The sequence below is a fragment of the Mustelus asterias genome, chromosome 16 (genome assembly GCF_964213995.1).
Source record: "Mustelus asterias chromosome 16, sMusAst1.hap1.1, whole genome shotgun sequence".
NCBI classification, from domain to species: Eukaryota; Metazoa; Chordata; class Chondrichthyes; order Carcharhiniformes; family Triakidae; genus Mustelus; species Mustelus asterias.
Window position 1 is genome coordinate 50,630,188 of NC_135816.1, and position 27,682 is coordinate 50,657,869.

At 46.2% G+C, this 27,682-nt stretch overlaps 1 protein-coding gene across 6 annotated transcripts in view; it reads left to right on the top strand.

Annotated features, from left to right (window-relative positions):
• The window catches only part of htr4 (5-hydroxytryptamine receptor 4), a 184,908-nt gene that overhangs the window by 118,058 nt on the left and 39,168 nt on the right, over positions 1-27,682 (top strand). The window contains exon 9 of one of the 6 annotated variants that reach the window (XM_078231108.1): positions 3,611-3,687. The exons of the other annotated variants lie outside the window; for them this stretch is intronic. Coding sequence (XP_078087234.1) covers positions 3,611-3,671 — 61 coding nt within the window. The 3' untranslated portion in view covers positions 3,672-3,687. The remainder of the gene's footprint in view (positions 1-3,610; positions 3,688-27,682) is intronic. 6 annotated transcript variants of the gene reach the window in all.

Sequence of the window (27,682 nt, forward strand, 5' to 3'; positions counted from 1 at the left end):
TGTTCTCTCACTTCCAAGCCATCTCCAAGAAAACAACTTTTCACATTTTATCAGGCACACCAATCTACTGTGCCCAATTTCCCACCATTTTCACCCACTGAAATCTTCAGTCCAGTATGCCTTCACTCATTCTCTCACACCTTACCACCACTTTCCCAGTGATGTACCACCTCAAGCTTACCCATCCAGCCTTGCAAGATCTGGCACTGCTCTCCCAATTCTTCCATGTCCCCTCGACCCGACTCTCATTTCTCCCACAGCCTCCCAATGATGTCATAGGATGTCATCCGCGCCAACACCTACCAGAGTTCAGAAACCATATTCCAATAATCCCTGTGCTGAACTCTCACATTCCACAACCCTCCTAATTCTCCCACACCTTTGTGCCCCCAATTCTTCCATATCTCATAGGATTGTCTCTCAGTATACCCAAGCTGTGGCCTAGTAGCCCTTCATTGCCCAGAAGTGATATGCACAGTTACATCAAAACTGGACATCACACATATGTGCATTGAAATCTATTTGCCACAGTTTTGCCCACTTACATAATCTATCAATGTGTTGTTCTAATTCTATGCTCCCATCTACACTACATGATATGCCATCAATCTCGATGTCATCTGAAAACTTGGAAATATGGTTTGCTCATTATCTAGTTGCTCATTATCTAGTTACCTGGAACTGAATAATTCCTTTCTTGGTTTGAAGAGAAGATGGCCAAGTTCATCATCTGGAGTGTTTGGTAGGGTTCTATTAAGTATATAGGTGACTGCTAAGGCCAATCTGAGCCCAGAAGGTTCTGGTGCAAATGGGACAGATTACCAAAGTAGACAATTGAATTTTGGATGATTTCCCCCTCCTTGCATTTCCTCTCTGCTGCTGGTCTGATTTTTTTTTTCAAACTGAGGTTCTGCTGTTATTGGCAAAGACTGAAGAGATTGGGTCTTTTTACTTCAGTAAAGGGAAGACGAAGGGGAGACCTGATGGTGTCTTTAAAATTATGAATGGGTTGGGCAAGGTAGATGTGGAGAGAATCTTTCCACTTTTGGGAGCATCCAAAGTTAGGAACTATAAATAACAGATAGTTACAATAAACACAATAGGAAAATAAGGAGAATTTCTTTACTCAGAAAGTGGTTAAAATGTAGAGCTGTACCCTGGGAAATGATTGAGACAAAGAGCTTATATGCATTCAAAAATCAACTAGGATGGCACAGGGGAATAAATAGAATGGAAAAATATACAGAAATGAGATGAGGTTGATGGAAAATGGGAGTAGACTCATGTGGAGTATAGGCACCAATATGGATGATTGGTCCATTTCTGCGCGATATATGTTATGCAACTCTATCTGATAAAACATGCTTTGACTGATTCACAAAAGACTGTTAACTAAAGTTAAAGCTCATAGAATTGATGGAAAATTATTGACTTGGTCAGGAGATCAGTTAGGCAGTAGAAAAGAGAGTAGGGATCATGGATATGTCTATATGGAAGGAAGTGATTACTGGATCTGTGTTTGGGGCCTCAACAATTCACTATATTAATCGATGACTTAGACAACACATTGGAAAACCATGTATCCAGGTTTTCTGATGACACCGAGTTTTTTGGATTAGTATATGTGGAAGTGTCATATTATAGAGAAACATTGATGGATTAAGTCAGGGTTTCCCAAACTTTGAACTGTGGAACGCCTAGTGACTTCCCAAGTGCATCAGGAAATCAAAAGCATTCTCATATTTTTGAATTCACTTTTATGCCACAAAATCGGTGCAAACTATTGTGGGGAAGTTTTAAAGGTGGCCAATTGTGTCTTAAACTTAGACAATTCAAAACTTGCAAGGCAAATATGCAAAGACATAACAAAATGTATTTAACAAATAAGACATAGAACGAACGGATACACGTACAGCCGACCAGAGACTCATGAAAGGTTAAATAGCTCTGGGAATAGAGCAACAGAACCTCTCCAAAAGATCTGAAGTACATAGTCCAATACAGATCAATTATACTTTTTTCTAATCATAATTCCACCTTTCATTAGCTTAAAATCAATTTCATTTAACAGTCCTACATCAGTACAAATCTCTGTCAAGTACCTCAGCCAATCATATATGCTTAATAGCATGGTGATATTTTATTCATCCTTTGAGTCCGGACGTGGCCACCCTTCTTGGCTCTAACTACATTTCTGTTGCCTGATAACGGCAGGTGCTACCATAAGGTCAAAGTGGACGTTCCCACTGGCTCATTGCCAAGTTGAATAGACATGTGTTTCTGCCTCCAGGGGCATATCTATCCTTGTGTCTGGGCAGTGAATGCATCTATTCATTACTGTTGCAACATACACTCCCTTAGAGGAATCCTCCCGATAGGACTACTGCTGAGTTACCGGTTCCCAGACCTTTTGGCTTTAAACTATTGGCTCTTACCACCATGCCTTTCAGTAACTCAGCTTGATCAAAGTGACCAATGCATTTGAAATACGTTAAAATATCGTAAGATATCAGTATATATGATTTGAAATCGTAACTACGTGTTTTGATTGTCTTACTGCATTCACACATGTGTTAAACTGTTTGTGTTAGCTGTCTTAAAAATCATTTAATTCTTTACTGATTTCTTGTCCTCTGAAAGACTGCATTCTGCCTATAAATCTTATTAGCTGGTTCGTAATCCCCTTCCACATAAACATAGAAATCAAATGTAAACACATATTCTCCAGCTACATCTATTTATATATTAGGAATTAGGAAGAGGCGCACAGTCACAAAAACATTCATAGAAACAGAAAATGTACTGCATTAAATAATAATATGGGCCAAATTACCCTGTCTGCATTCTGTTATGTTTAAGGGAAAGATTTGCATATAAATGGAGGTAACAGCATTGAATAAATGAGTATCTACTTGTGATACAGCTCATTCATTATGTTAAATAATTATAGATCTATCTTGAATTAGTTCATTAACACTCTCTGCAAAACAACACTTTTAACTGATCTACTTTCTTGCTAAAACTATCCTATCGAGAAAAGAAACAACAACCAGCAAAATACTTATTAAAATCTCATCATTCTTCCTTTCTTTGCAAAACAACAATTTGTTCTCCACTGTGACTTGGAGAGTTCATCAGGCAAGCTATATGGACTGGGAAGATTTTAGATTTAATCCTATTCTGCTCTAAATTCATTGATCTCCATTGGAATGTGGGCATCATGTGAGAACAGGAATTGGCTGGGTCATGGGGTGGAACATCTGGCTGGCACTCACTGTCAAGCTTAACTCGAGTGAAGTACCAGAGATTACCCTGTGCACTTAGAATTATCAGAGTCCTTCTGTAATATACAGAAGAGAAGATAAAAATTGAATCTTGAAATTCCAGAAAACCAAAGCTTAGCTTATTAGTTTGTGTGGTTTCCATTAACAACTTGGTTCCAAATCAAACCAATAAGAATACCCTTTCTGTATCGTGTTTCTTCAATTCATTCATTGTAGATACTTGTTTCAAACCTTGGTATCATTCTCTATCTATTAACTATCTTTTCCTCTTTTATCTCTTTGCCTATGTTCAACCTTCTACAACCTTTTCTGCTTCAACTTTAAAGTGGCTGTTCTGCTATCTCCAAGCTGTTGCTGCAGTTCTGTAATCACCCTGAACCCGTGTAGCTCTAAAAATAAGAACGTAAGTGATGCTGGCTTTTTCTGTCTTTTCTGTACTGACTGTTTAATTCAATGCAAACAACTTGAAGAGCAACATTCCCTTGCACGTATTAAAAGTATCCTCTTTTGTATTTATCTTATATTGAAGCTTATTTTAGCATGGAAACAAAAATATACCAACTGAAAAGAACATTATCTACTTGGCATCTAGTTTTTATCTTTTCAGCTATTTGATCAAAATTAAGTTACGTGTGAAATGGTTGTACTAAGAAAAGGTTTACCTTGGCTACCAGTATTGGCACAGATTTTACCTCACTAGCACTGTTGAAGCCTAGCACCCTTTTGCTGTTGTGCCATCAGACACTGTTGGGTTTGGCCCTGATGAGAAGGCTGAGTGCAGGAGACTCCAGCATTCATCAGTAATCTTATCAGGAGTGCTATCTGATGTCACACAGCCCGACCAGCTGATGTGATGCCAGAATGTTTAATTTAGTTCCAAACACCAAACTTGGACATAGAATCATAGAATCATAGAATTCTACAGTGCAGAAGGATGCCATTTGGCCCATCGAGTCTGCACCGACCACAATCCCACCCAGGCCCTATCCCCATAATCCCATGCTTTTACCCTAGCTAGTTCCCTGACATTAAGGGGTATTTTAGCATGGCCAATCCACCTAACCTTTGGACTGTGGGAGGAAATTGGAGCACCCGGAGGAAACCCACGCAGACAGGGGAGAATGTGCAGACTCCGCCCAGGCAGTGACCCAAGCCAGGAATCGAACCCAGTCCCTGGTGCTGTGAGGTAGTAGTGCTAACCACTGTGCCACCATGCTACCCAACATCACCCAACAAAGGGCAACATCTGGCTTTCAAGATGGAGCCTAAAGTGGTCTTCCTTCAAGGGCCAGGTCCCAACTTTCAGGCAAGGTAACTTTGAAGAATTTCTGCAATTGCAAAATGTCTGAAATGTTTTTGGAGGTGTTGCGGTGATTTCCTAGATTTAGAACAAAGAACAGAACAGCACAGGAACAAGTCCTTAGCCCACCAAGTCTGTGCCGACACAGATGCCACTCTAATCTAATATTTTCTTGGTCCATATCCCTCTATTCCCTGCCGATTCATTTGCCACAAAGTATTGCTGCATTCTCACAGGAACGTCAGAAGAATAGGTAATCTATTCATGCAAAGGCTGAAATAGATGTTGGGTTGCTGATGTAGTGGGTCCAGGTCAGCTGCACGACAGACCGATGGGACTGAGGCAGCAGAGAGGGCAATCTTTGTGCTATGCCCTCTGCCAACTTAGAGCTGGACTCCTCTATATTCCTTGATGGTAAGAGGTGTCTGCCTGGCAGGCATTTGATCGAAAATAATTTGAGTATGGAACATTTTTGCCTACCTTAGGTTTCAGCTTGGGCAACAATTATGCTTATCCAGCATAGATGAAGCCTAGCATCCCTTTTGTTGTTGCTGTTGCGCCACCAGACACTTCCAGAGACACAGGCCAGCCAATGCATCACAGTGTGCACCCCCAGCAATCCCCTCCTTTATCCCACCAAATCCTGATCTAAATCCTCTGCAATAGAGTGACCCTGTGACCTTACCCTCTGAGTGAGCAGGCAAACAAACCATCTTTTAATGTGATCTGGCTGCAACCCACTCATGCATAGATGCCTCACCACATGCTGATCCCAAATCTATAATAATCTCCAAATTACATGCAGTACCGACATCTGAGCTGGTGGCTAAGTGTGTCCAATGGGGAACTAGAGGTCCACGGTTATATCATAAAGATGTGCAGGTTAGGTGGATTGGCCATGCTAAATTACCCCTTAGTGTCCAAAGATGTGTAGGTTAAATGGATTAGCCATTGGAAATGTGTGGGGTTATGGGGATAGAGTGGGGGAAAGAACTCTCTGACAGAGAGTCAGTGCAAACCCGAAGGGCCAAATCGCCTCTTCTGCACTGTAGGGATTCTACGATTCTATGATGCTCATAATAACAAATGGCAATTTAAGATTAAGGTGAGAGTTAAGAAGGGACATTGAGAGGGACATACCATCATCCTTAATGTTCTCAGCGACATTGAATGTCATTGGGTTCTGTTACAGCTGGCCCCATGGTGCTGAGAGCCATCTCCTCCACATAGGGCTTAGGACCTGCAGGTGTCCTGGTCCCTCAACGGTCCTGCTCTGGTCAAGCAAAAATGAGGGCAGAATGTCAGTGATTATGTAGCACAATCTTTGCAGGACGTACTTGCCATAGCTGAATAGCTGGAGACGTGTGGAGCCAATAGGAGGTGGGTAACTCAGAGAATGTTTAGAATGTCAAGCTCATGACTACAAGAAATAGTTGAAGCAACTAGCATTGGTGCACTTAAGGAGACACAGGATAAAGACTTGGGGTAAAAGGAGTAGAAGATAGGCTGATGGGATTTGATGAAGATCGAAGGAGGCTCAGGTGGAGTATCAACAATGGCATGGCCCTGTTGCATCAAATAGGTTTATTTCTGTACAGTAAATACTGTATAATTCTATGTAATGCATTTGAACAAGATGGATAAGGAAAGACCCATTGAGTCTACCCCATCGACTTATTGGTGCAATTTTGCACATACCTAGCTAGCCCAGCCCCTGTGACAGGCAAAAGCAAAGAAAAAAATATTTTCAACTTGAATATTGGCAAAAAGAGAAACATGTTGCAGAAGCCTTACATCTTGCACTCATCAGGAAAAACACAAGAATGCCAAATTTCAAACAATCACAAGTTATACTATAGAAGAAAAGCATGCTGATTGGTTGACAGGTCAACTCTGACTGATCAAGGCTTTACCATGAAGAAAGCAATGGGGAACGACAGGCTCCCCAAGGTCCCAGGTAATTCAAACAAAATACAAGATTTGAACCGATATTTTTGGATTGCAGAGAACAGAATGCTTTTGGCAAGTAGAAATGGGGCACATTATGAGCTTGATTGATGACCTTAAATTGGTTGTTAACCCACTCAAGAATGTCCAGCAAGTGCGGAGAGCAGCCAGGGGAAATGTCTTTATGTAGGGCATTTCTAGTGGACAACAATGCTTTGCACAGAGGAAGAAATAGAACGATGAGGAAAGACCATGGCCTAATAGCCTGCTTCTCATTCTATAGTTATATTACTGTTTCTATGAGTCTTGTTACAACAATAGACATTAAGGTGGAATTTTATGGACCCCACCCCCACCCTTGGGAATGGGCTGGCAGGTGGGGAGAGTGGGGGGGTGGGTGGTGCAGGGGGAACAGAGAAACAGGTGCCATGGAAGCAGCATCATGCCCTTCATCTACCCACCTCTGCTGGTATTTTACCAGTGATGGGGGAGGGATTAGATGGCATGCCTGCACATGGGCCAATTATGACCCTTAGCTGGCCAATTATTGGCCACTTAACTGCCTTTTTTTCCCACCGTTGGTGATATGCCACGCCATGCAACACAGCCTCCTTTTTGCAGGCAGAGGGGGGATCTCCTTCGGCCAGTTGGAGGTAGTGCTCCCTGCATGTTCCCATTCCTACCCTGTTGAAGTCGGCCCTACCGCCCTCACTGGCCTGGCCGTGGTAAAACTCTGGACTTACCTGCATGTCTGGCAACATGACTTCTCTTCAGTATAGTCCCAGCAATGGCCATTGCTCCTAGTGGACAGTTGAGAGCTGCTGACCATTTGATTAGTTACTGCAGAGCCACCCAGCCATATAGGGGCCGGGACCAACTGGCATACATTACAAAGAACAAAGAAAATTACAGCACAGGAACAGGCCCTTCTGCCCTCCAAGCCTGCACCGACCATGCTGCCCCACTTAACTAAAACCCCGACCCTTCCGGGGACCATATCCCTCCATGCCCATCCTATTCATGTATTTGTCAAGATGCCCCTTAAAAGTCACTACCGTATCTGCTTCCATTACCTCCCCGGCAGCGAGTTCCAGGCACCACCACCCTCTGAGTAAAAAATCTGCCTCATACATCTCCTTTAAACCTTGCCCCTCGCACCTTAAAGCTGTGCCCCCTGGTAATTGACTCTTCCACCCTGGGAAAAAGCTTCTGACTATCCACTCTGTCCATGCCTCTCATAATCTTACCTTCCTATGTTATCTTCCTGTGTTAAACTATTATACAATTGTCTCTGGATGCATTTCACAGTTCAAGCACATGAAAACTCATGTGCATACTTATAATTATAAATGAATATTATTGCTCTAATGTTTAGTAAGTGTTGTTAAGTTATTTTGGGGCTTATTCTTTTGGAGTAGCAAAGTTACCCGCTGCACATTATTTTCTGAAAATAGTCCCATGCTATTTGCGTATTATTTTCTCTGTCAGTCGAATAAGAGCTTCCTGCTTCTGCTCTAGTTTCCAAGTAGGATCCATTCAATCGAAGCCATAGGATTTTCCCCTTTTTTCCCACGCTATTCTGGTCGACTGCTGTTTTAAAGTGAGCCTCGGGGGGTGTTGCTTAAATAAGCAGATTCTGCTCTGATTATGTAGTCAGGGACCATTTAACCTGAGGAAGTAGTGGTGGTTCCCCCTCCCACCCACCATCATCACCAACCCCCACCCCCTCAATGCCCCCACCTCTGTCCCCTCCACCCCACCCCCCACCCCCCTTCCCCCACCCAAATCCTCCCAGCCCAACCTGTTAGGACCAAGAACCAGGGCCTGAAGAGGCAAGTGGCATATATTTTTCAAGATACCATCTTAAATGTTCAGCTTTTGTGTGGAACTTAAATGGTTACCATCTGCATTTAAATCTGATTGGGCTCTGCCAAGCCTGTAGTCAGCCAGAGGTCAAATGTAAAGGTCGCAAAGTTCCTGATTTCTATTTATATCATTTTCCAACGTCTTTCAAGTAACTAAACCATGTGGATTAAAAAGAAAGGGCTGTTCCATGCGCCAAGCGGGACGGAACTTTGTTAACATTAGCATGCTTGTTGTAATATTGTCTCTATAAATCTGTTCAAACTTTCCTCCAACCAGATGCTAAATGTTAATTTTTTAAATTTAAGAGAAGTAGTAATATTCTACATTGCAAAATATGTTAGCAATGTCAATATTTGATTTCCAGGACTACTAAACTATTGCTAAACTTGCAGAATTGACAGTACAATGCCAAAACCCACTTGAAACGTTTTGCAACCCAAAAGGAACAACCCACCAAGTTTAGCACAGAAATGTCTTATATTATGATTTGAGACAATATTATATCAAACGGACACTATTGCGTAGCACTGTGCTACACTGTGTTCGAATATAAAATATCCATAACGAGTGCAATTCACAGCCAGATGTTGAGAAAAAATTGAGGTGGGTGGTTTCAACATCAGCTTTCACCCTTCACCCCCCATCATAAAATCATGGTATTTAAAGTGGCTATATATAGATGCAGTATTACATTTTGCATCTGTGCGGCCAGATCTGCATTTGCCAATCCTGGCTGGTTCCCTGGGAAAAACAAAACATAACGCTGAAGCAATTTCCCAGAAAGAAAAGTAGGCTCTTCATTTGCTTGGTCAGAGAACCCAGCCCAACTGGAGGGAAATAGAGGGAAATCAACAAAAAAACAAATTCAAATCTGACAAATGATTCTTTCCGGGTTATGGTTTATGCTTTGGTACCTCACTGTGTAGTTGTCTCCTGTTGCTGTTATTTGACCTGTTATTTACAAGCCTCTCTAACGCAGAAGGCTAGTGTCAGCAAAATGATGGGGCTGAGTCTGCACCTAGTTGTGCTACTCCCACACGTCCAGAGCGGGTGCAGGAGAAACCAGAAGAGTTGGGCTTAGAGATGTCCTGTTTCTATTCTGTCCAGCTGTAACTTGTGTACAGATTTCATGTTAGGCTTGAAAAATTATTTAAACAAACATCAGCTACAATTTATGCTTTTGTCTTAAAAATTCATTTAGAAAGATAAGGGAATCTGCATGTGAGCAGAGTTTTTAAGCTGGGATAGGCTACCTCTTTGCATGCAATGTAAGTTGCTTTTATAACTTTATTGGTGGCAGTATTTTGTAATATTTATGAAATGTTAGCAATATTGCTGTGTAATGTTTATTTGCACTTCCTGATTTTGAAGATAGAAGTGAGTATATTGATGGATAAATGTAGCAACCACTAGACTGGAACTATTATGTTCATACAGAGAGAAAAACTTGCATTTTTATAATGCCTTTTGTAACCTCAGCACTTTTCAAAGTGCTTTACAGTTAATTAATTACTATTGAAGTGTAGTCACTGTAATAGCATAAAAAATGCAGCAGCCAATTTGTGATAATGGCCAGAAAATATGTTCTTCGAGATGTTGATCGAGGTATAAATGTTAGACAAGCTTAACTGCACTGCATTGAAGATGCCAAAGAATGAGGATGCTCTCTAGGGAAATATGGAAAAGCTAACTGCATATCTCTCAAGATTCAGCTGTGTAATCATGCCACCAATTCAGTGCCGGTAAGATTGCGAGAGGCAAGAAACAGGGTGCTAACTCGGCTTTTCACATCTCTCGTGATTTTACCAACTCGCCACGCTGATCGACCGGTGTGACTAGCCGGTAAGATTGCCCGCAAGGAGTTACACTCCATCAACACCCAGCTCATCATGCAAATGTGTGCCCGTTTCCCGGGGAGTGCCCATGACATACATCTTGGACCGCTTGCAAATTTCAGCTATATTTGAGGGAGAGTGGCGGCTGGAGGGATGGTTCCTTGGGGACAAGGAGTACCCACTCAAGAGGAGGCTGATGACACCAGTAGAAAGGCCACAAACACCAGCGGAGCTCAATGTAACGAGGCTCGTGCTTCAACGCGCGTGTTGGTGGAGCAGGCAATCGGACTGTTGAAGATGTGGCTCCGATGCCTGGACCGGTTGGGGGGTGCCTTACGATACAGCCCCCAGAGGGTCTCTCACATCATTGTGGTCTGCTGCACTTTCCACAACCTAACGCTGCAGAAGGGAGACAACCTAGACCTGGAGGATATGGGCGAGCGCCAGATCTCCTCAGTTAAAGAGGATGTTGAGGAGGGCAGTGGGCCTAACGACGCCAAAGAGGAGGAAGAATGATGGGCAATGGACAGGACCAGAATTGGTCATCGAGCACGGGATGCTCTGATCACTCACATTTCAGGGACAAGCAGGTCTCCCGCAATGGACACATTGGTCAAACCAGTGATGTAGCGCCACCTTAGCTAATGTTTCATTTCACGTTTTCAATGACAGGGGCCACAACCATTGACCTTACTGTGCAGGAGAATGATGATGGCTTGCAGTGAGGACAAAGCGATGCTTCTCTCATCCTCAGTGATATGCCTGACTCCTGCCCAACAGAGAGCTGTATGTGCCTGCCAATGAATGGAGACTTCATAAAAGCTGAAATGATAGTCTCAGGCACTGCAGGCCACTCTAAGTGTGTGGCCAGGTTTTCACTTTCATCCTACACCTAGGGTGGGCAACCAATCAGCACCTCGACAGCCCCTTGATCTCTCCCGCTCAGGTGAAAAGATGCAAAATTGAACTGCCCTAGTAGATGGAAGGGGGTTGGGTTTACTCCTTCTATGAACAGGGTCTCGGGGAGGACAACCGGGGGCTGGGGTGGGGGGCTGTGCGCGAGACATAGCACAGCCAATCTCACACTTCACAGGAATGAAGCTTTGGTTGTGTGCGCGAGTTTGCCAAGTTTGGTGACATGAATTGACAGGGTGGGAATGAACAGAACAATTTACTATTTGTAACTGCTGATGTACAGTGGCAGCAGTGTGTATCATGTACAAGATGCACTGCAGCAAGTCACCAAGACTCTTTCAACAGCACCTGCAATCCCACAAGTTCTAGCAGCTAGAAGGATAAGAGCAGCGGACATGTGAGAACAGCAGCTCCTGCAAGTATAGAGAGGCTGGTGGCCTCTCTATACTTGTGCCTACTTTCACCTGTGCCAACTAGGTACCTATCACTTCTTGCTCCTCCTCACCCTCCCACTACACCTATGTGTATCCCCAGGATCTACAGCTGAGGTTGAGGAGGCCTGCTGAGTTCAGCGTCCTGTTGCCTGACATGATGTTGGTCACTGTCCACTGGGGGTTCTGGACCTTGAGGGCCCTGGCCTACTTTCGGGTAGCATGGGTATTGCAGTCTTGCCTTCATTGGTGTGAGGCTGAAGATGTATTTCTCACAGGAAGGGGACTCAGATAGGCTGGACACCTTCAGGGTCTCCTGGGTGGAAGGCACTCGACTGTAGCCAGATGATCCTCATCCCTTTGGGTGCTCGATGGGGCTGATGGTCCTCCATAGTATTGAGGGGCAGCTGGAGTGAGGTCCAGAAGCCCCACTGTCCTCTGACATTGACACTTGTGGATTCCCAACAAAGTCTGCACCATGCGGTTGAAGCCCTGCGCCATGGAGTTCATGTTCTCAGACATGGAGGTCACAAGGTGAACCATGCTGTGGACATCTCCTGACATGGAGTGCATGTCCTGCATCAACGTATTCACTGCAGGCGCAACCCTCGGAGTGTTGGCTTTGGTACGCTGGAGTGATGGGGTGTGAGTAATACTTTTCACTTAGCTGGATGAGTGCAGCTCCAAAAACACTCAAGAAACTGGACACCATCTGGGACAAAGCAGCCGCTTGATTGACACCCCATCCACCAATCTCATTCACCCGCTCCACTGCTGATGTACAGTGGCGGCAGTGTGTACATGTACAAGATGCACTGCAGCAAATCACCAAGACTCTTTCAACAGCACCCTGCAATCCCGGCAAGCTCTAGCAGCTAGAAAGATAAGAGCAGCAAACATGTGAGAACAGCAGCAGCTGCAAGTTGCTCTCTACTTCACGTCCAATGGCTGTGCCTTCACTGTGGTAGCATCAAAATCCTGCAGCTGCTTTGCTAATAGAACACTACTTGGGCTGCAGCAATTCAATAAGGCAGGAATCCACCGCCTTCTGCAGGGCATTGAGGGCTGGGCAGCTGAAATTCTGGTTTGCCTTTGATATCCATATCCCATGAAAGAAACCCAAATTCAAATGAGTTGGAAGAGTAGAGAGTTCACTTACCCTCGTGGAGTGGATGAGATCATTAATCCATTTTCTGCACTGCTCCTCTGGGCCCCAGTGGCGCTGACTATCTTGGTGACCTACTCCCAGGCCACTGTGGTCATTCATCTGGTGTCCTACTTCCATCCTTCAGGAACAGGACGTCCCATCTTACCTTGACAGCCTGGAGGAGATGCTCCAGGCAGGCATCATTAAACCATGGGGCCCGAGCTTGCTGCCTTCTGCTGCTCATCTTTATTCCAGGGTCCTGGCACCATTAATGATTGGCTGCCTGGTTGCTTTTTAAATATGGTGCCCAAACATAATGGCAGAGCAGTCGACTTCCTGACCTCCCAGCCAGGAGACTTGACACAAACTGTGCACATGCATAAATAATGAGACGGAGAGTGCACAATTGTGCATAACAGCCCACTCCATTCCACGACGAGAGTCAGCCTGACTTTTTGGTCCCTCCACAGAATTCTGGCACGAGTGGAAAATTCTGCCCTTCATCAGTCAAAGTCTTCTCCTTCCCTGGCACTTTTTACAACAGTATCAGCTGCAGGGCCCAATCTCTTCTGCATCTCTTATTCTTTGACTATGACTTTTCACACTAACTATGAGACCACACTAAATGAGGTCCCAGGCAGTTCACAGATAATTGGTCACCTTGCCTTACTGAGCCACATGGATGTACTTTTGGGTGTGTCACACACCTTGCTGGTCCCTGCCTTCTGATCCATTGTTCTACTGACTCCTGCCTCTTCTGCTGCTTCCAGTCTTCATGCACATTAGAATCATAGAAACCCTACAGTGCAGAAAGAGGCCATTTGGTCCATCGAGTCTGCACCGACCACAATCTCATCCAGGCCCTACCCCCATAGATTTTACTCATTAATCCCTCTAACCTACGCATCTCAGAACACCAAGGGGCAATTTTAGCATGGTCAATCAACCTAAAATGGGATGACGTTCCCATATCCACATCAGCTGAAGCTCAGGGCCCGTAGCCAGAATTTTACCACCTCGCTCACCCGAGGCTCATAAGATCCCACCCGATGCCAATGGAGAATGACGTTCTGCGAGCCTTGTCCGCCCCAATTCTGGGGTTGGCGAGGCAGCAAAACTCCGGCCCATTACTTAGTTTTGCATGACTGCCAAGTTGAAATGCTGGGGTGTTGCCACTCGTGCGCACAACCAGCTACTTGGAGTCATAAGTGAGAGTTGGAGAGTTGTGGGGCACTGGTTTCCCCAATTACCTTTTGACATCGCCTAAAGTCAACGAAGGAATGTCAGGAATGCATGTTGGTCAATATGTCCTTGGTTTGAGAAATGAAAGAGGAGAGAGACAGTTTTGTCAAGAAAATTATCTGACAGTGGCAAACACCTTCTTTCAGCACCAAAAGGAAGACTGTACACTTGCAGAAGTCCAGGTGATGCGTATAGAAATCAAATAGATTACGTGATGACGAAACAACATTGTAGAAACAGTAGAATGTTCAGACATATTCCAATGGGGAGATAAATTCAAATCATTGTCTCCTTGTGGCAAAAATAAAGATGAAACAGAAAATATCTAAAAAGAAGAAAAATGCGTGACCATTTGCGCCTTGACACCTTGAAGAATGAGAACATCAGCGAGTCATTCACTCCGAAAGTAAAAAAACAGGTATGAATGTCTCAGGACAGAGGAAACAGAACAAGCAGAGATCTCAGAACCAGAAATAGAAGCAATTGAAAGAAACATGAAAGAGAATATACAGCATGCTGCAAAGGAAATATTTTCACTATGGAACAGAGAAAGAGACAAGGAGTGAGTGTCAGATGAAATACCAGCAATGAGGTAGAAAGGGGAAGGAAAAGGAAAAGAAACACACCTGCATTGAATGAAATTGAATTTGCAGGCCAAAGATAAATGGTAGAATGAAATGTCTGATGAAGTATTAAAGCTGCAAAGAAATCATAAATAAGAGTTATGCACCAGGAAGTGAAATCTTCGACAGATATTAAGAGGAAGGTGACAAAAGATGGTGGGTGCATAAGAGACATAGATGGTAAAATGTTGTTTGAAAGGGATGAAGTAGCAAAAAGGTGAAAGTTTTTTTTATTTGTGTCACAAGTAGGCTGACATTAACACTGCGATGAAGTTACTGTGAAAATTCCCCAGTCGCCACACTCTGGCGCCTATTTGGGTGCACTGAGAGAGAATTTAGCATGGCCAATGCACCTAACCAGCACATGTTTGGACTGTGGGAGAAATGATGTGGAGATGCCGGCGTTGGACTGGGATAAGCACAGTAAGAAGTCTCACAATACCAGGTTAAAGTCCAACAGGTTTATTTGGTAGCACAAGCTTTCGGAGTCTCGCTCCTTCTTTAGATGAGTGAGGAGTTGTGTTCACAAACAGGGCATATATAGATACAAACTCAATTTACAAGATAATGGTTGGAATGTGAGTCTTTACAGGTAATCAAGTCTTAAAGGTACAGACAATGTGAGTGGAGAGAGAGTTAAGCACAGGTTAAAGAGGTGTGTATTGTCTCCAGCCAGGATAGTTAGTGAGATTTTGCAAGCCCAGGCAAGTCGTAAGGGTTACAGATAGTGTGACATGAATCCAAGATCCCGGTTGAGGCCGTCCTCATGTATGGAATTTGGCTATCCATTTCTGCTCAGCGATTCTGCGTTGTCATGTGTCGTGAAGGCCGCCTTGGAGAAAGTTTACCCGAAGATCAGAGGCTGAATGCCCGTGACTGCTGAAGTGTTCCCCGACAGGAAGAGAACACTCTTGCCTGGTGATCATCGAGCGGTGTTCATTCATCCATTGTCACAGCGTCTGCATGGTCTCCCCAATGTCCCATGCCTCGGAACATCCTTTCCTGCAGCGTATCAGATAGACAATGTTGGCCGAGTCGCAACAATATGTACTGTGTACCTGGTGGATGGTATTCTCAGTGAGATGATGGCATCTGTGTCGATGATCCAGCACGAATTGCAGAGGTTGCTGTGGCAGGGTTGTGTGATGTCGTGGTCACTGTTCTCCTGAAGGCTGGGTAGTTTGCTGCGGGCAATGGTCTGTCTGAGGTTGTGTGGTAGTTGAAGGCAAGAAGTGGGGATGGCCTTTGCAGCCTTTGTTCTGTAGCCCTGTAGGTTACAACACTTTGAGTGCATGTCCAAGTATTTTTTTCAGTGCAGTGAAGATTCCTATTTCTACCTAGTCTTTAAACAGTGAGTTCCAGAACCCTACTATTCCTCAGGCTGAAAAGACATTCGTCCCAACTTCACTCAATTTCTTCTACCAATTACTCATCCTTCTTATCTAGGCTCCTCATAATTTTTTGCACTTCAGTTAAATCACCCATCAGTTTTCTCCGTTCCAAAGAAAACAAACCCCAACCTCCCTCCTAGCTAAAAATTTCCATTCTCTGCAATATCCTTGTAAGAAACCTCTGTAACCTCTCTGGTGTGATCATATCCTTCCTGTATTACAGTGACCAGAACTGTATGCAGTACACTAGCTGTGGCCTAACTGGTGTTTTATATGGTTCTAGCATAACCTCACTGCTTTCATATTCTATACCTTGGTTAATAAAGGAAATATCCTGTATGCCTTCTTAACCACCTTATCTACATGTCCTGATACCTTCAGGGATCTGTAGATATGCCTTTGAAGTTCGCTCAGTCCCTCTACACATTTCAAAATCTTACCATTTATTATAAATTCCTTTGCCTTGTTGCCTTCTCCAAATACGTTAGCCCACATTTCTTCAGATTGAATTCCAATTGCCAATTTTCTGCCAACTGGCCCAGTCGTTTAACATCTTTCTGTGGTTCACATCTTTCTTGCTCACTATGAGGGAAGGCGATGGCCTAGTGGTATTTTTGCTCGAGTATTAATCTAGAAACTTAGCTAACATTCTGGGGTCCCAGGTTCGAATCCCACCATAGTGAATGGTGGAATTTGAATTCAATAAAAATACCTGGAATTAAGAATCTACTGATGACCATGAAACCATTGTTGATTGTTGGAAAAACCCATCTGGTTCACTGATGTTCTTTAGGGAAGGAAATTTGCCACCATTACCTGATCTAGCCTACATGTCATTCCAGAGCCACAGCAATGTGGTTGACTCTCAACTGCCCTTGAGCGACTAAGGATGGGCAATAAATGCTGGCCAGCCAGTGATGCCCATGTCCCACGAATGGATAAAAAAAATCAACCACATGTCTGAATTTTCTGTAATCTGTATATCTCTTAATTATTCTTCTACATTTAAATGTAAGTTATTGATATATAGCATTAAAAGCTCTGCAGAACCTTGCGAGGAAAAGCACTCAAGTCACAAAGAAGTGCCCGTTGACCGTTCCTCTTTCTGCTCAACCTTGGATTTACTACTAGTCACTGATTTGGTAAAGGCACCCTCCTGGTTACAGAGAGTGATGGCTTGTCAACAGGAATGGTTTACGATATTAAAACCCAGCAAAAATATCTGGAGTACAAGATTTGCTGGTATACGGTTTTCCTTGGCGAGCTCAATACTGAGTAGTTTAAAGCTTAAGTTTATTTATTAGTCACAAGTAGGTTTTCATTCACAGGGCAATGAAGTTACTGTGAAAATCGCCACACTCCGGCGCCTGTTCGGGTACACTGAAGGAGAATTTAGCATGGCGAATGCACCTAACCACTTGTAGGTGGTTTAGAAAAGGCACACTAGAGGAAATGAGGCCTGCATGAGTTGTTCCATTCCAGTAGCACTCCATAAGCTTCCTCTTGGTACTTTGCTCCCATAAACACAACATGCACCACATGTAAATGGCGGGTGGGTATGTTTCAATGAACCCTGCCATTTCCCTCTTTTACTGCCCCAGTGAACAACACCACTATAAACATCTACAATTGAGTCCGTGAGTAATCACTCATCTCTGCTCAACTGCATCAGATCATCCATATATCTGCAAGTATTTTGAATTTATGCCATTCCATTCAGGTTAGCAGGATTTTTACATTTTTTTAGTTCATTACATAACTGTAGTCATTTGTTCAATTTCAGGGACATTGCTATCTTTAATTTTCTCCTGATCCTCCTCTGAGGCAAAATATTCAATTGACGTAGTCATAATAAGCTTTCGAAATTGCCCTTTTCAAACAGGATCAATTATTTGCACACTGTTATTTGCTAAATCACTGCAGAATATTGCGTCATACTCCCACTTGTCACTTGCTAAACATAGCTTTAGAAAAACTACCAGAAGATTGCTCCAGCTTTCTACAAATATAATTTGTCTATGTGTTTACTAAATGAGTTGTTCAAATCTTGCAAAGGTTCTCGATACATTTTGCCTCCAGAAAGCACCTCACCTAATCACCAAGCATGCTCAACACCTAATGCATGGGACAGCTGATAGATTCTTACACAATGATCAGTTAAATATCTCAACAAGTAATAAATCAAAAATCTGCTTCTATGAAAATATGAATTATAAGGAAGTGCATTTGAGGTCACTGTAAAGCTTTCTAACACAACTATCAGAATCAGGCTATGGAAAGGTTAGGTGGGATTCTACATCCTTGCTCATCCTGAAACCATAAAATCTCACCTGCGGTCAACGGACCTTTCCATGGTCTGTCCCCCACCCACTCTGATTTCCGTAGCAGGCGGGACGGTAAAATTCTGGCCCACATGTCTGTACAAATCTCCCTCAAGTTGCTTTATGCAGTTTGAGTGAGTGCAGCAAGAATCATAGAATCATACAATGTCAGAATTGAACTCAGGTCCTTGGCACTAAGAGGCAGCAGTGTTAACCACTGTACCACCGTGCCGCTCAGAGAAAATGGATTGCAGATTTTCCATAAGATTTCATAAAAATCATTCACTCAACATTCTTCGTGTTGTCATCAAACATAAAGGCCGGTAAATTTGGCTCCATGGCATGACAGGTGTGTCGGCACTACCCGAGGTGGCAGAGGGCAGAAATGGCAAGATATCAGCTCCCAACAGCTTATGATGGAGCTCATTCCAATTGCCATGTTGGAAGAGCAGCAGCCTCGGTGTCCTGTGAGTGCACTGGAAGTATATGGACCAGGCAGAACAGATTGACAGTCAGCCTGTAACACTGATTTGATCTGATGTTTGACTTGGCGTTTTATACCTTGCTGGTCCTATTATGGTCCTTTCTTAAACATGTACAATTGATCATGCGTCCAACAGCATGAGGGACCAACACTCTTTCAAGGGATCACCATTCAACTTAAAGGTGAGATACTTTTGACTTTCTTTTGCTGCTACAGACTTAGTAGAAATCTGGTGTTTGTGTTTTGTGGAAGTGCTGACTGATGTTCCTTCAATGAGGAGGAAGAAGTGCTGGATCATTGCGAGGCATGGTGTGATCATGAAGGATCTTTGAGTGCAACATTTTGCAACCAATTACAGGGGCTCCAGTTTCTCCAGAGCTGTGGCTTAACAGGGGTGTGGGCTGAGGCAGCAAGAGGGAAGAAGCTGTAATGGAGGGAGGGAAGAGGAGGAGGAGGAGGGCTCTTAGAAGGAGCCTTGTTCATCCAGGGGCTTCAGAGAACATGTCTTCTACCTCCACCTCAGCCTGGGGCAGTGTCTGCTTCACTGAGGTGGTAGTCACAGAACTGTGCCATCTCCCTGAACCAGACCGACTACTGCAGAGCAGAGCAAGGATGGTGCTGCTAGTGGTTGGCAGAGTCACAAAGGCCCTCAGCCACCACACTAGTGGACCCTTCAAGGTTGGATCAGGCAGAATTTCTCAGTTTGTCATGCATCACTGTGTCAAGGAGGCCAATGAGACCCTGAATGCAAAGAGGGAGGATTTCATTGTCTCCTTTCTAAGCAAAGGCACCAGAAAAAAACTTTTCCAGGATAGCAGGCTCCCCATGTTTCAAGGGAACCTTTAGATGCGCATGGCTCTGAGGGAGACACAACTCAATGCGGAGTTGTACTCAAACTCTAGAATCATCGAATCCCTGGAATGCAGAAGGAGACCATTTGGCCCATCCAGCCTGCACCGACAACAATCCCACCGGGACCCCATCCCCACAACCCCATGTATTTACCTAATCCCCTAATCCCCCTGACACTAAGGGGCAATTTAGCATGGCCAATCAACCTAATCTGCACAACTTTGGACTGTGGGAGGAAACTGGAGCACCCGGAGGAAATCCACGCAGACACGGGGAGAACATGCAAACTGCAGACAGACAGTGACCCAAGGCCAGAATTGAACCTGGGTCTCTGGCACTGTGAGGCAGCACTGTTAATCACTGTGCCACCATGCCTGCTTTCCACTCCCTGGACATGCATTTGGTGGATGACCATGCACAGAGCATCAGGTTAGTGAATTCCCACCCTCCCTGAAAGCAGTCCCATTGCTTTCCTTCCCCGCTGGATTTCTACAACCCCGCTCATGGTCAGTAAATTCAACCTCAAATCTACCCTCTAAGGTGCACATTGTCCCAGTACCTGTGCTGGTGGCTTCAAGTATCAGATCCGCTGATATTGTGCTTTTTTCATCACTTTCTTGTTCATCTTGGACTTTAGCATCTTACATCACTGCCTGGTGAGCAGCACCTCTGAAGTGTTTGAAAAAAGAAAGGCAGAAGGGTGGGACTGGGTTGATAGAGGAAGGGAAAACAAGAGGTGTGTGAGTGTGATGTTAGTGTACCTTCAAGAAAGGTTTTATTTAAATCATGATCTCTGGAGCTCTCACAGCTTCAGTGTTTCTCATCGCTGCCGAGCTGTCTACCAGATGTCCTTTTATTGCGCCTTGAGTGGCTTTAATGAGGGCCTAAGGTACTTTCTGAGATTAGTTTTATGATCTTGCATTGTTAGAAGGAAAACTGGTTGGCAGGTCTGATGCACGACAATCGAGCACGAGACACAAGGCTTCTGTAATTGAAGGCTTTTATTGTCTAACAATGGAACTATTTAAACACGAGTACACCATTCCAGACTGGAGGGGTCCCGCCCGAGCAGAGGGTCTTATACCTCTCCCAGGAGGCGGGGCCCGACTGGGATGTGCCACAACAGCAACCACCACAGGTATATTAATCCCACAGTGTAAACACCCTAGCCCAACAACAACATTATAACAACCCCACAGTGTGAACACCCTAGCCCAACAACAACATTAGAATAACCCCACAGTGGTAACCAACGATGGTTCACCACATTCACCCCTCCTTTGAGAACAAAGGCCGGCGGGGTGCGAAAACAGACTATATATATACAAAAAAAAATCTACAAGTCCAGACGGTCTGGAGGACCGCACCATCGTTGTGACCTCCTCAATACCGGCTGTGACACCGGAGCAGGTGCTTGCGGTGGCGTTCTCTCCAAAACAGCGTCCGGCTGTCCCCTCGAGGACTCACGGGCCGGTTGACCCTGATGAAGCGGTAGTGCAGGGGATCCCGGTACCTTCTGCGATGGCGCTGATCTCCGAGTCTCAGGCAAGCTGTACAGTGGAGTATAACTGTTATGCACTGGTCCCGGTGCTGACCGCGCCACGTCCGGGGGAGAAATAAGAGATAGGGGATTCGTGACTGGGGGTATGGGAGCGACAGGAGTTGCTACGTCCCCTGTGGGCGCCAGGTCTCGGATCGAGACTGTGTCCTCTCGCCCGTCAGGATATGCCACATAGGCATACTGAGGGTTGGCGTGGAGGAGGTGGACCGGTTCGACCAAGGGGTCGGACTTGCGGGCCCTTACATGTCGCCGCAGAAGGACGGGTCCTGGGTACGTCAACCAGGCTGGTAAAGATATCCCCGAGGACGACTTCCGAGGGAATGAGAACATCCTCTCGTGGGGAGTAGCATTGGTTGCCGTACACAGGAGGGAGCGAATGGAGTGAAGCGCATTTGGGAGGACCTTCTGCCAATGGGAGACTGGAAGGCCTTTGGACTTCAGCGCCAATAGGACAGCCTTCCAGACTGTAGCATTCTCTCTCTCCACCTGTCCGTTGCCCCTAGGGTTGAAACTCATGGTTCTACTAGAGGCAATCCCGTATGAGAGCAGGAATTGCCTCAAGTCGTTACTCATGAACGACGAGCCCCTGTCGCTATGTATATAGCAGGGGTACCCGAACAGGGTAAAAAGATCACGGAATGCCTTGATCACCGTGGCAGTCGACGTGTCCGCACAGGGGACAACAAACGGGAACCGGGAGTACTCGTCTATGATGTTAAGAAAGTACACGTTCCGGTCTGTTGAGGGAAGGGGGCCCTTAAAATCCACACTCAGCCTCTCGAAGGGGCGAGTGGCCTTGACCAAATGTGCCCGGTCAGGTCGGTAAAAGTGCGGTTTGCATTCCGCGCAAATCCGACAGCTCCTTGTTACTGACCTGACATCCTCCACCGAGTAGGGCAGGTTGCGGGCTTTGATGAAGTGGTAGAGCCGAGTGACCCCAGGATGGCACAGGTCATTATGGAGGGCGTTCAAGCGGTCCTCCTGCATAGTAGCGCATGTTCCGCGCGAGAGGGCATCCGAGGGCTCATTGAGTTTCCCTGGACGATACATAATATCGTAATTATAGGTGGAGAGCTCAATTCTCCACCGCAAGATCTTGTCATTCTTGATCTTGCCCCTCTGCGTATTATTGAACATAAACGCCACGGACCGCTGGTCCGTGATCAGGGTGAACCGCTTCCCCGCCAGGTAATGGCGCCAGTGTCTGACGGCCTCCACAATAGCCTGGGCCTCCTTTTCCACCGCTGAATGCCGAATTTCGGGACCTTGAAGGGTGCGGGAAAAAAACGCGACGGGCCTGCCTGCCTGGTTTAGTGTGGCGGCCAGGGCGAAATCAGATGCATCACTTTCCACCTGAAAAGGGATGGATTCATCCACCGCGTGCATCGTGGCTTTCGCAATGTCGCTTTTCAATGCCTTGAAGGCCAATTGGGCCTCTGGCGTGAGTGGAAAAGTCGTGGACTTAATAAGCGGACGGGCTTTGTCCGCGTAGTTGGGGACCCACTGCGCATAATAGGAGAAGAAGCCTAGGCATCTCCTCAGTGCTTTTGCGCTAGCGGGCAAAGGAAGTTCAGCAAGGGGGCGCATACGGTCGGGATCGGGGCCAATGACCCCGTTTTCCACTACGTATCCCAGGATGGCTAACCGGCGCGTACGGAATACACACTTCTCCCTGTTGTAGGTCAGATTCAGGCGAGATGCAGTGCGCAAAAAGTTTTGGAGATCTGTGTCATGGTCCTGCTGATCATGGCCGCAGATGGTGACATTATCCAGGTACGGGAAGGTAGCCCGCAGCTCGTTCTGGTCCACCATTCGGTCCATAGCACGCTGGAAGACCGAGACCCCATTGGTGACACCAAATGGAACCCTAAGAAACTGATACAGACGACCATCCGCCTCAAAAGCCGTGTAATGTCAGTCCTCTGGGCGGATGGGGAGTTGGTGGTAGGCGGACTTAAGGTCTATGGTGGAGAACACCCGGTACTGCGCAATCTGATTGACCATATCAGATATGCGCGGGAGAGGATACGCATCCAGCTGCGTATATTGATTAATGGTCTGACTGTAGTCGATGACCATCCGGGGTTTGTTCCCGCTCTTAACCACCACGACCTGTGCTCTCCACGGACTAACGCTGGGCTGTATGATCCCTTCTTTGAGGAGCCGCTGAACCTCAGGTCTGATGAAGATCCGATCTTCAGCACTGTAACGCCTACTTTTAGTAGCGATGGGCTTGCAGCCTGGTACCAGATTCTTAAATAAAGAGGGTGTGGTGATCTTTAGTGTGGAAAGATTGCATGCGGGGCGCTTTGGACAATTTGGAGGCTGCGGCTGATCCCCGACTGTCAGCAAAGGGAGTGGCCCACCGTACTGTAGGATCACACTCTTCATGTGGACCATAAAGTTTAGTCCGAGGAGAATTGGTGCGCAAAGATGCGGCAACACAAGGAGCCTGTATCGCTCGTAAATTGTGCCCTGCACTTTCAGAGTTACCACACAACGTCCTTGGATCGGTACAGACCGGGACCGTGATGCCATAGAAATTGTCTGTTTGGCAGGTAGAACCCGGAGTCCACACCTCTTTGCAGTGTCAGGGTGAATAAAGCTCTCAGTGCTCCCGCTGTCAAACAGACAATAAACAGTACGACCATTTACCTTAATGTTCATCATTGAACAGTCAAGCCTGTGGTGCTTAGCCTGGTCCAGGGTGATCGACGCCACCGTTGGCCCTTGGACGTCACTGCAGGCAGCCGAGGTTGATGCTGAGGACCCCTGCTGGCCGCCCCCATGAATCGCACATGGTTGAGGGCGCCAAGCGTAGCGACTCCTGGTGGTCATCCTCCTCCGACTCCGCCAGCCACAATGGCGTCGTCCTGAGCTCGCACGTGGACGGGCCTCGTGGGTACTGCGACGTCGATAGAGATGATCTCCGTTCTGGAGGGTCACAGGCTGCACTGCCGTTCTTGGGCTTCGATGTGCAGACTTTCGCGTAGTGCCCCTTTTTACCGCATTGATTACAGACCACCGCTTTAGCAGGACACTGTTGCCGGGGATGCTTGGCTCTTCCGCAGAAATAGCACCGCGGGCCGCCTGGGGCTGCCGCCGTCGTCGGGTCGATATGGGAGCACGAGCCCGTGGGGCGAGGAGGGATTTGTGACTGCTCCTGCCACGTTGTCTCCACGTGGTCCTCCGGATACAGGGCCAAGCTCTTCGACGCCGCCTCCAGCATTTCAGCCATCTCCATAGCTTGGGTCAGGTTAAGATTCCCCTTCTCCAACAGCTTGAGCCGGATGTACGAAGACCCTACCCCTGCCACAAACGCATCTCGGGCGAGGTCGTACATGTACTGCTCAGCCGACACAGCTTTGCAGTCGCAGCCCCTGGCAAGCTGCAAGAGCTCATTGGCGTAATCCTCCATGGTTTCGCCCGACTGCCGACGTCGTGTAGCGAGGAGGTAAAGAGCGTGGATCTCGTTGGGAGGTCTCGTGTGGCGCTTTTTCAAAAGCTCGAGGGCCCTCGGGTAAGTGGTGGCTGCACGAATCGCGAGGTAGACAGTGTCGCTTACCCTCGCATGGAGGACCTGGAGTCTGTCGTTATCCGTGGTGACTGCTGCAGAGGCTGCCAGGTAGTCCTCGAAACACTTCAGCCAGTGGTCGAAGGTGTTAGAGGCGCCGACCGCACGTGGATCCAGCGTCAGACGCTCTGGCTTTAGCATTTGTTCCATACTCTCCTTTCTGTCGAGAGTTTCGTGTTAGACAATAAAATTGATGCACGACAATCGAGCACGAGACACAAGGCTTCTGTAATTGAAGGCTTTTATTGTCTAACAATGGAACTATTTAAACACGAGTACACCATTCCAGACTGGAGGGGTCCCGCCCGAGCAGAGGGTCTTATACCTCTCCCAGGAGGCGGGGCCCGACTGGGATGTGCCACAACAGCATCCACCACAGGTATATTAATCCCACAGTGTGAACACCCTAGCCCAACAACAACATTAGAATAACCCCACAGTGGTAACCAACGATGGTTCACCACAAGGTCAAGTGACAGGAGTTCCTTCATTTTCAGCTCTGAGCTGCAGGTTAGTGTTTAGGAGGGACAGCAAGCTGAAAAGAAGTGTTCTTCTCTCTAGCTAGTCCCCCTGACACTAAGGGGCAATTTAGCATGGCCAATCCACCTAACCCGCACATCTTTGGACTGTGGGAGGAAACCAGGGCACCCGGAGGAAACCCATGCAGACACGGGGAGAACGTTGGAACTCCACAGAGACAGTGACCCAAGCCGGGGATCGAACCCGGGTCCCTGACGCTGTGAGGCAGCAGTGCTAACTACCGTGCCACCCATGGGATCTGGGAGTCTTGGCACATGAACCACCAAAACACAGGTGCAGCAAGTGATTAGAAAGACAAATGGATTGTTCTCATTTATTACAAGGGGAATGGAATATAAAAGTAGGGAAGTTTTGTTACAGTTGTACAGGGAGCCGGAGTACTGTGTACAGATCCTTACTTAAGAAAGGATATAATTGCATTAGGAGCAGTGTGGAGAAGATTCATTGGACTGATTCCTGGAATGAAGGTGTTATCTTTTGAGGAAAAGTTGGACAGATTGGGCCTGTATCCATTGGAATTCAGAAGGATGAAAGTTGACCTTAGCGGAACATGTAGGATCCTGAGCGGACTTGACAAAGTGGATGCTGAAAGAATGTTTCACCTTATCAGAGAGACGAGAACCAGGGGACACAGTTTAAAAATAATAGCCAGGATTTTCTGCCCCTATTTTCAGTGGGCGGGTGGGCGTGGAGAGGTGGATGGGAATGGCGGAGGGGGCAGAGAATTGAGTGGGAGTTCCAAAAGGCTTTTATGCTGGCAGGATTCCCCTGCTAATTGTCCCTTCCCCCCGTCAATGACTTTAAAAGTTGGGATCTACATTTACATCAGTTTGAATCTCATTATCAGGCCTTTACGCCTGATAGTACCCCCAACACCCCCCTCCCCACCACCCCCATTTTAAATTGTTGGCGTGAGGACATGCTGATGTGAATCTTGACAGATCCGCCACAACATGCACCTGGTAAATAAAACTCGCCATAGCACACAATTGAGTACAGCACCAGAGGGTCCTGCCTTGGCAGTGCCAGGGGACGGTGCAAAGGGTTGTTCTACGGGGAGGATGAAGGGCAGGGTTAAATGGGAAGGGGCGATTCTGTGTGCTTGGGGGTGCTCCATGGTTGTGGTAGTGGGGTGGGGGGGAGCTTTTGTGGGGAGGAGACTATTGGGTGTTCATATTTTTTTTAATTGGAGCAACCTTTAAAAAGGACACCCTGATCTTTCGTAAACCTAAGCTGCTGGTGGGCAAACTCAGAGCCCGCCCGCCAGCATGGTGTTGTGGGACCCGCCCCTTCAATTTATTTTGGTAAGGTGTTTGAAAATCGAGCAGGAAAACCCAGCAAGAGGCCGGCGCCCCTTTGCTTTTCCCACCCGAGACAACACTTTACCAAAAAAATCAGGAAATCCTAGCCAATGGGTCTCCCATGTAAGATGGAGATGTGGAGAAAGATTTTCTATCAAGGATTAGTCATTGGTCTGCAGAATTCTCCTCCCCAGAGAGCGGTGGAGGCTGAGTCATTGAATATTTTTGAGGCTGAGTAGATAGATTGTTGATTGACAAAGTGCGTCAAAGGGTATTGAGGACAAAAGGGGGGGATGGTTAGACAGGAAAGTAGAGTTCAGAGCACAATCATTCAGCCAAGATCTTATCAAATCGTGGAGCAGGCTGGAGGGGCCGAATGGCCTGCTCCTGCTCCTGATGTGTATATTCATATCCAGGTTTTGTCCCAGCCAGACTCTGCATCCCCCCCTTCCCCACACAACCCACCCCACCTTCCTCCATCCCCTCCACCTTCCCGCCCCACAGTAAGAGGTACATGCTGACTTTAAGAAGCTCAGGCTCGCTTTAACTGGTGTTCGCCTGAGATAAACCTGGCCCCATGCTGAGCATGCAGCCAGTCAGTATCTGGGCTGAATGCCACAATCGCGGAGATTAACAGACAGCACAGAGTTTACATGTTTCATGTGTAACTCCACATCGGGGGTGGAGAAATCGGACATCACAATCCTGGCAAGCCCGCTTTCAGAAGATAATAAATCCTTAGCTTAAAAAGAAAAACTGATTTTAATGTATCTCAGCGCTGACACTGGGAGTAATAGCTTCTTACACATTGGCTAACTATTTTACATGATTTAATTCATTGGCAGACACTTCTGATCAATGCCTCTAAAACTGATGTGACTTTAGCATAACTTTGTGAGTTTAGCATAACTTTGGCAGCAGATGCATTCCTGTGACGCAAAGCACCAATCAGTTTGATGAAATGGTTGGGATCTTGCCTGTCACTTGTTCGTGTAAAACATCTTCCTCCTCCTCAAGCGTTCTTTTGGAATGCGTAAGAACTTCAAATAATATCTGCTGTAGAGAAGA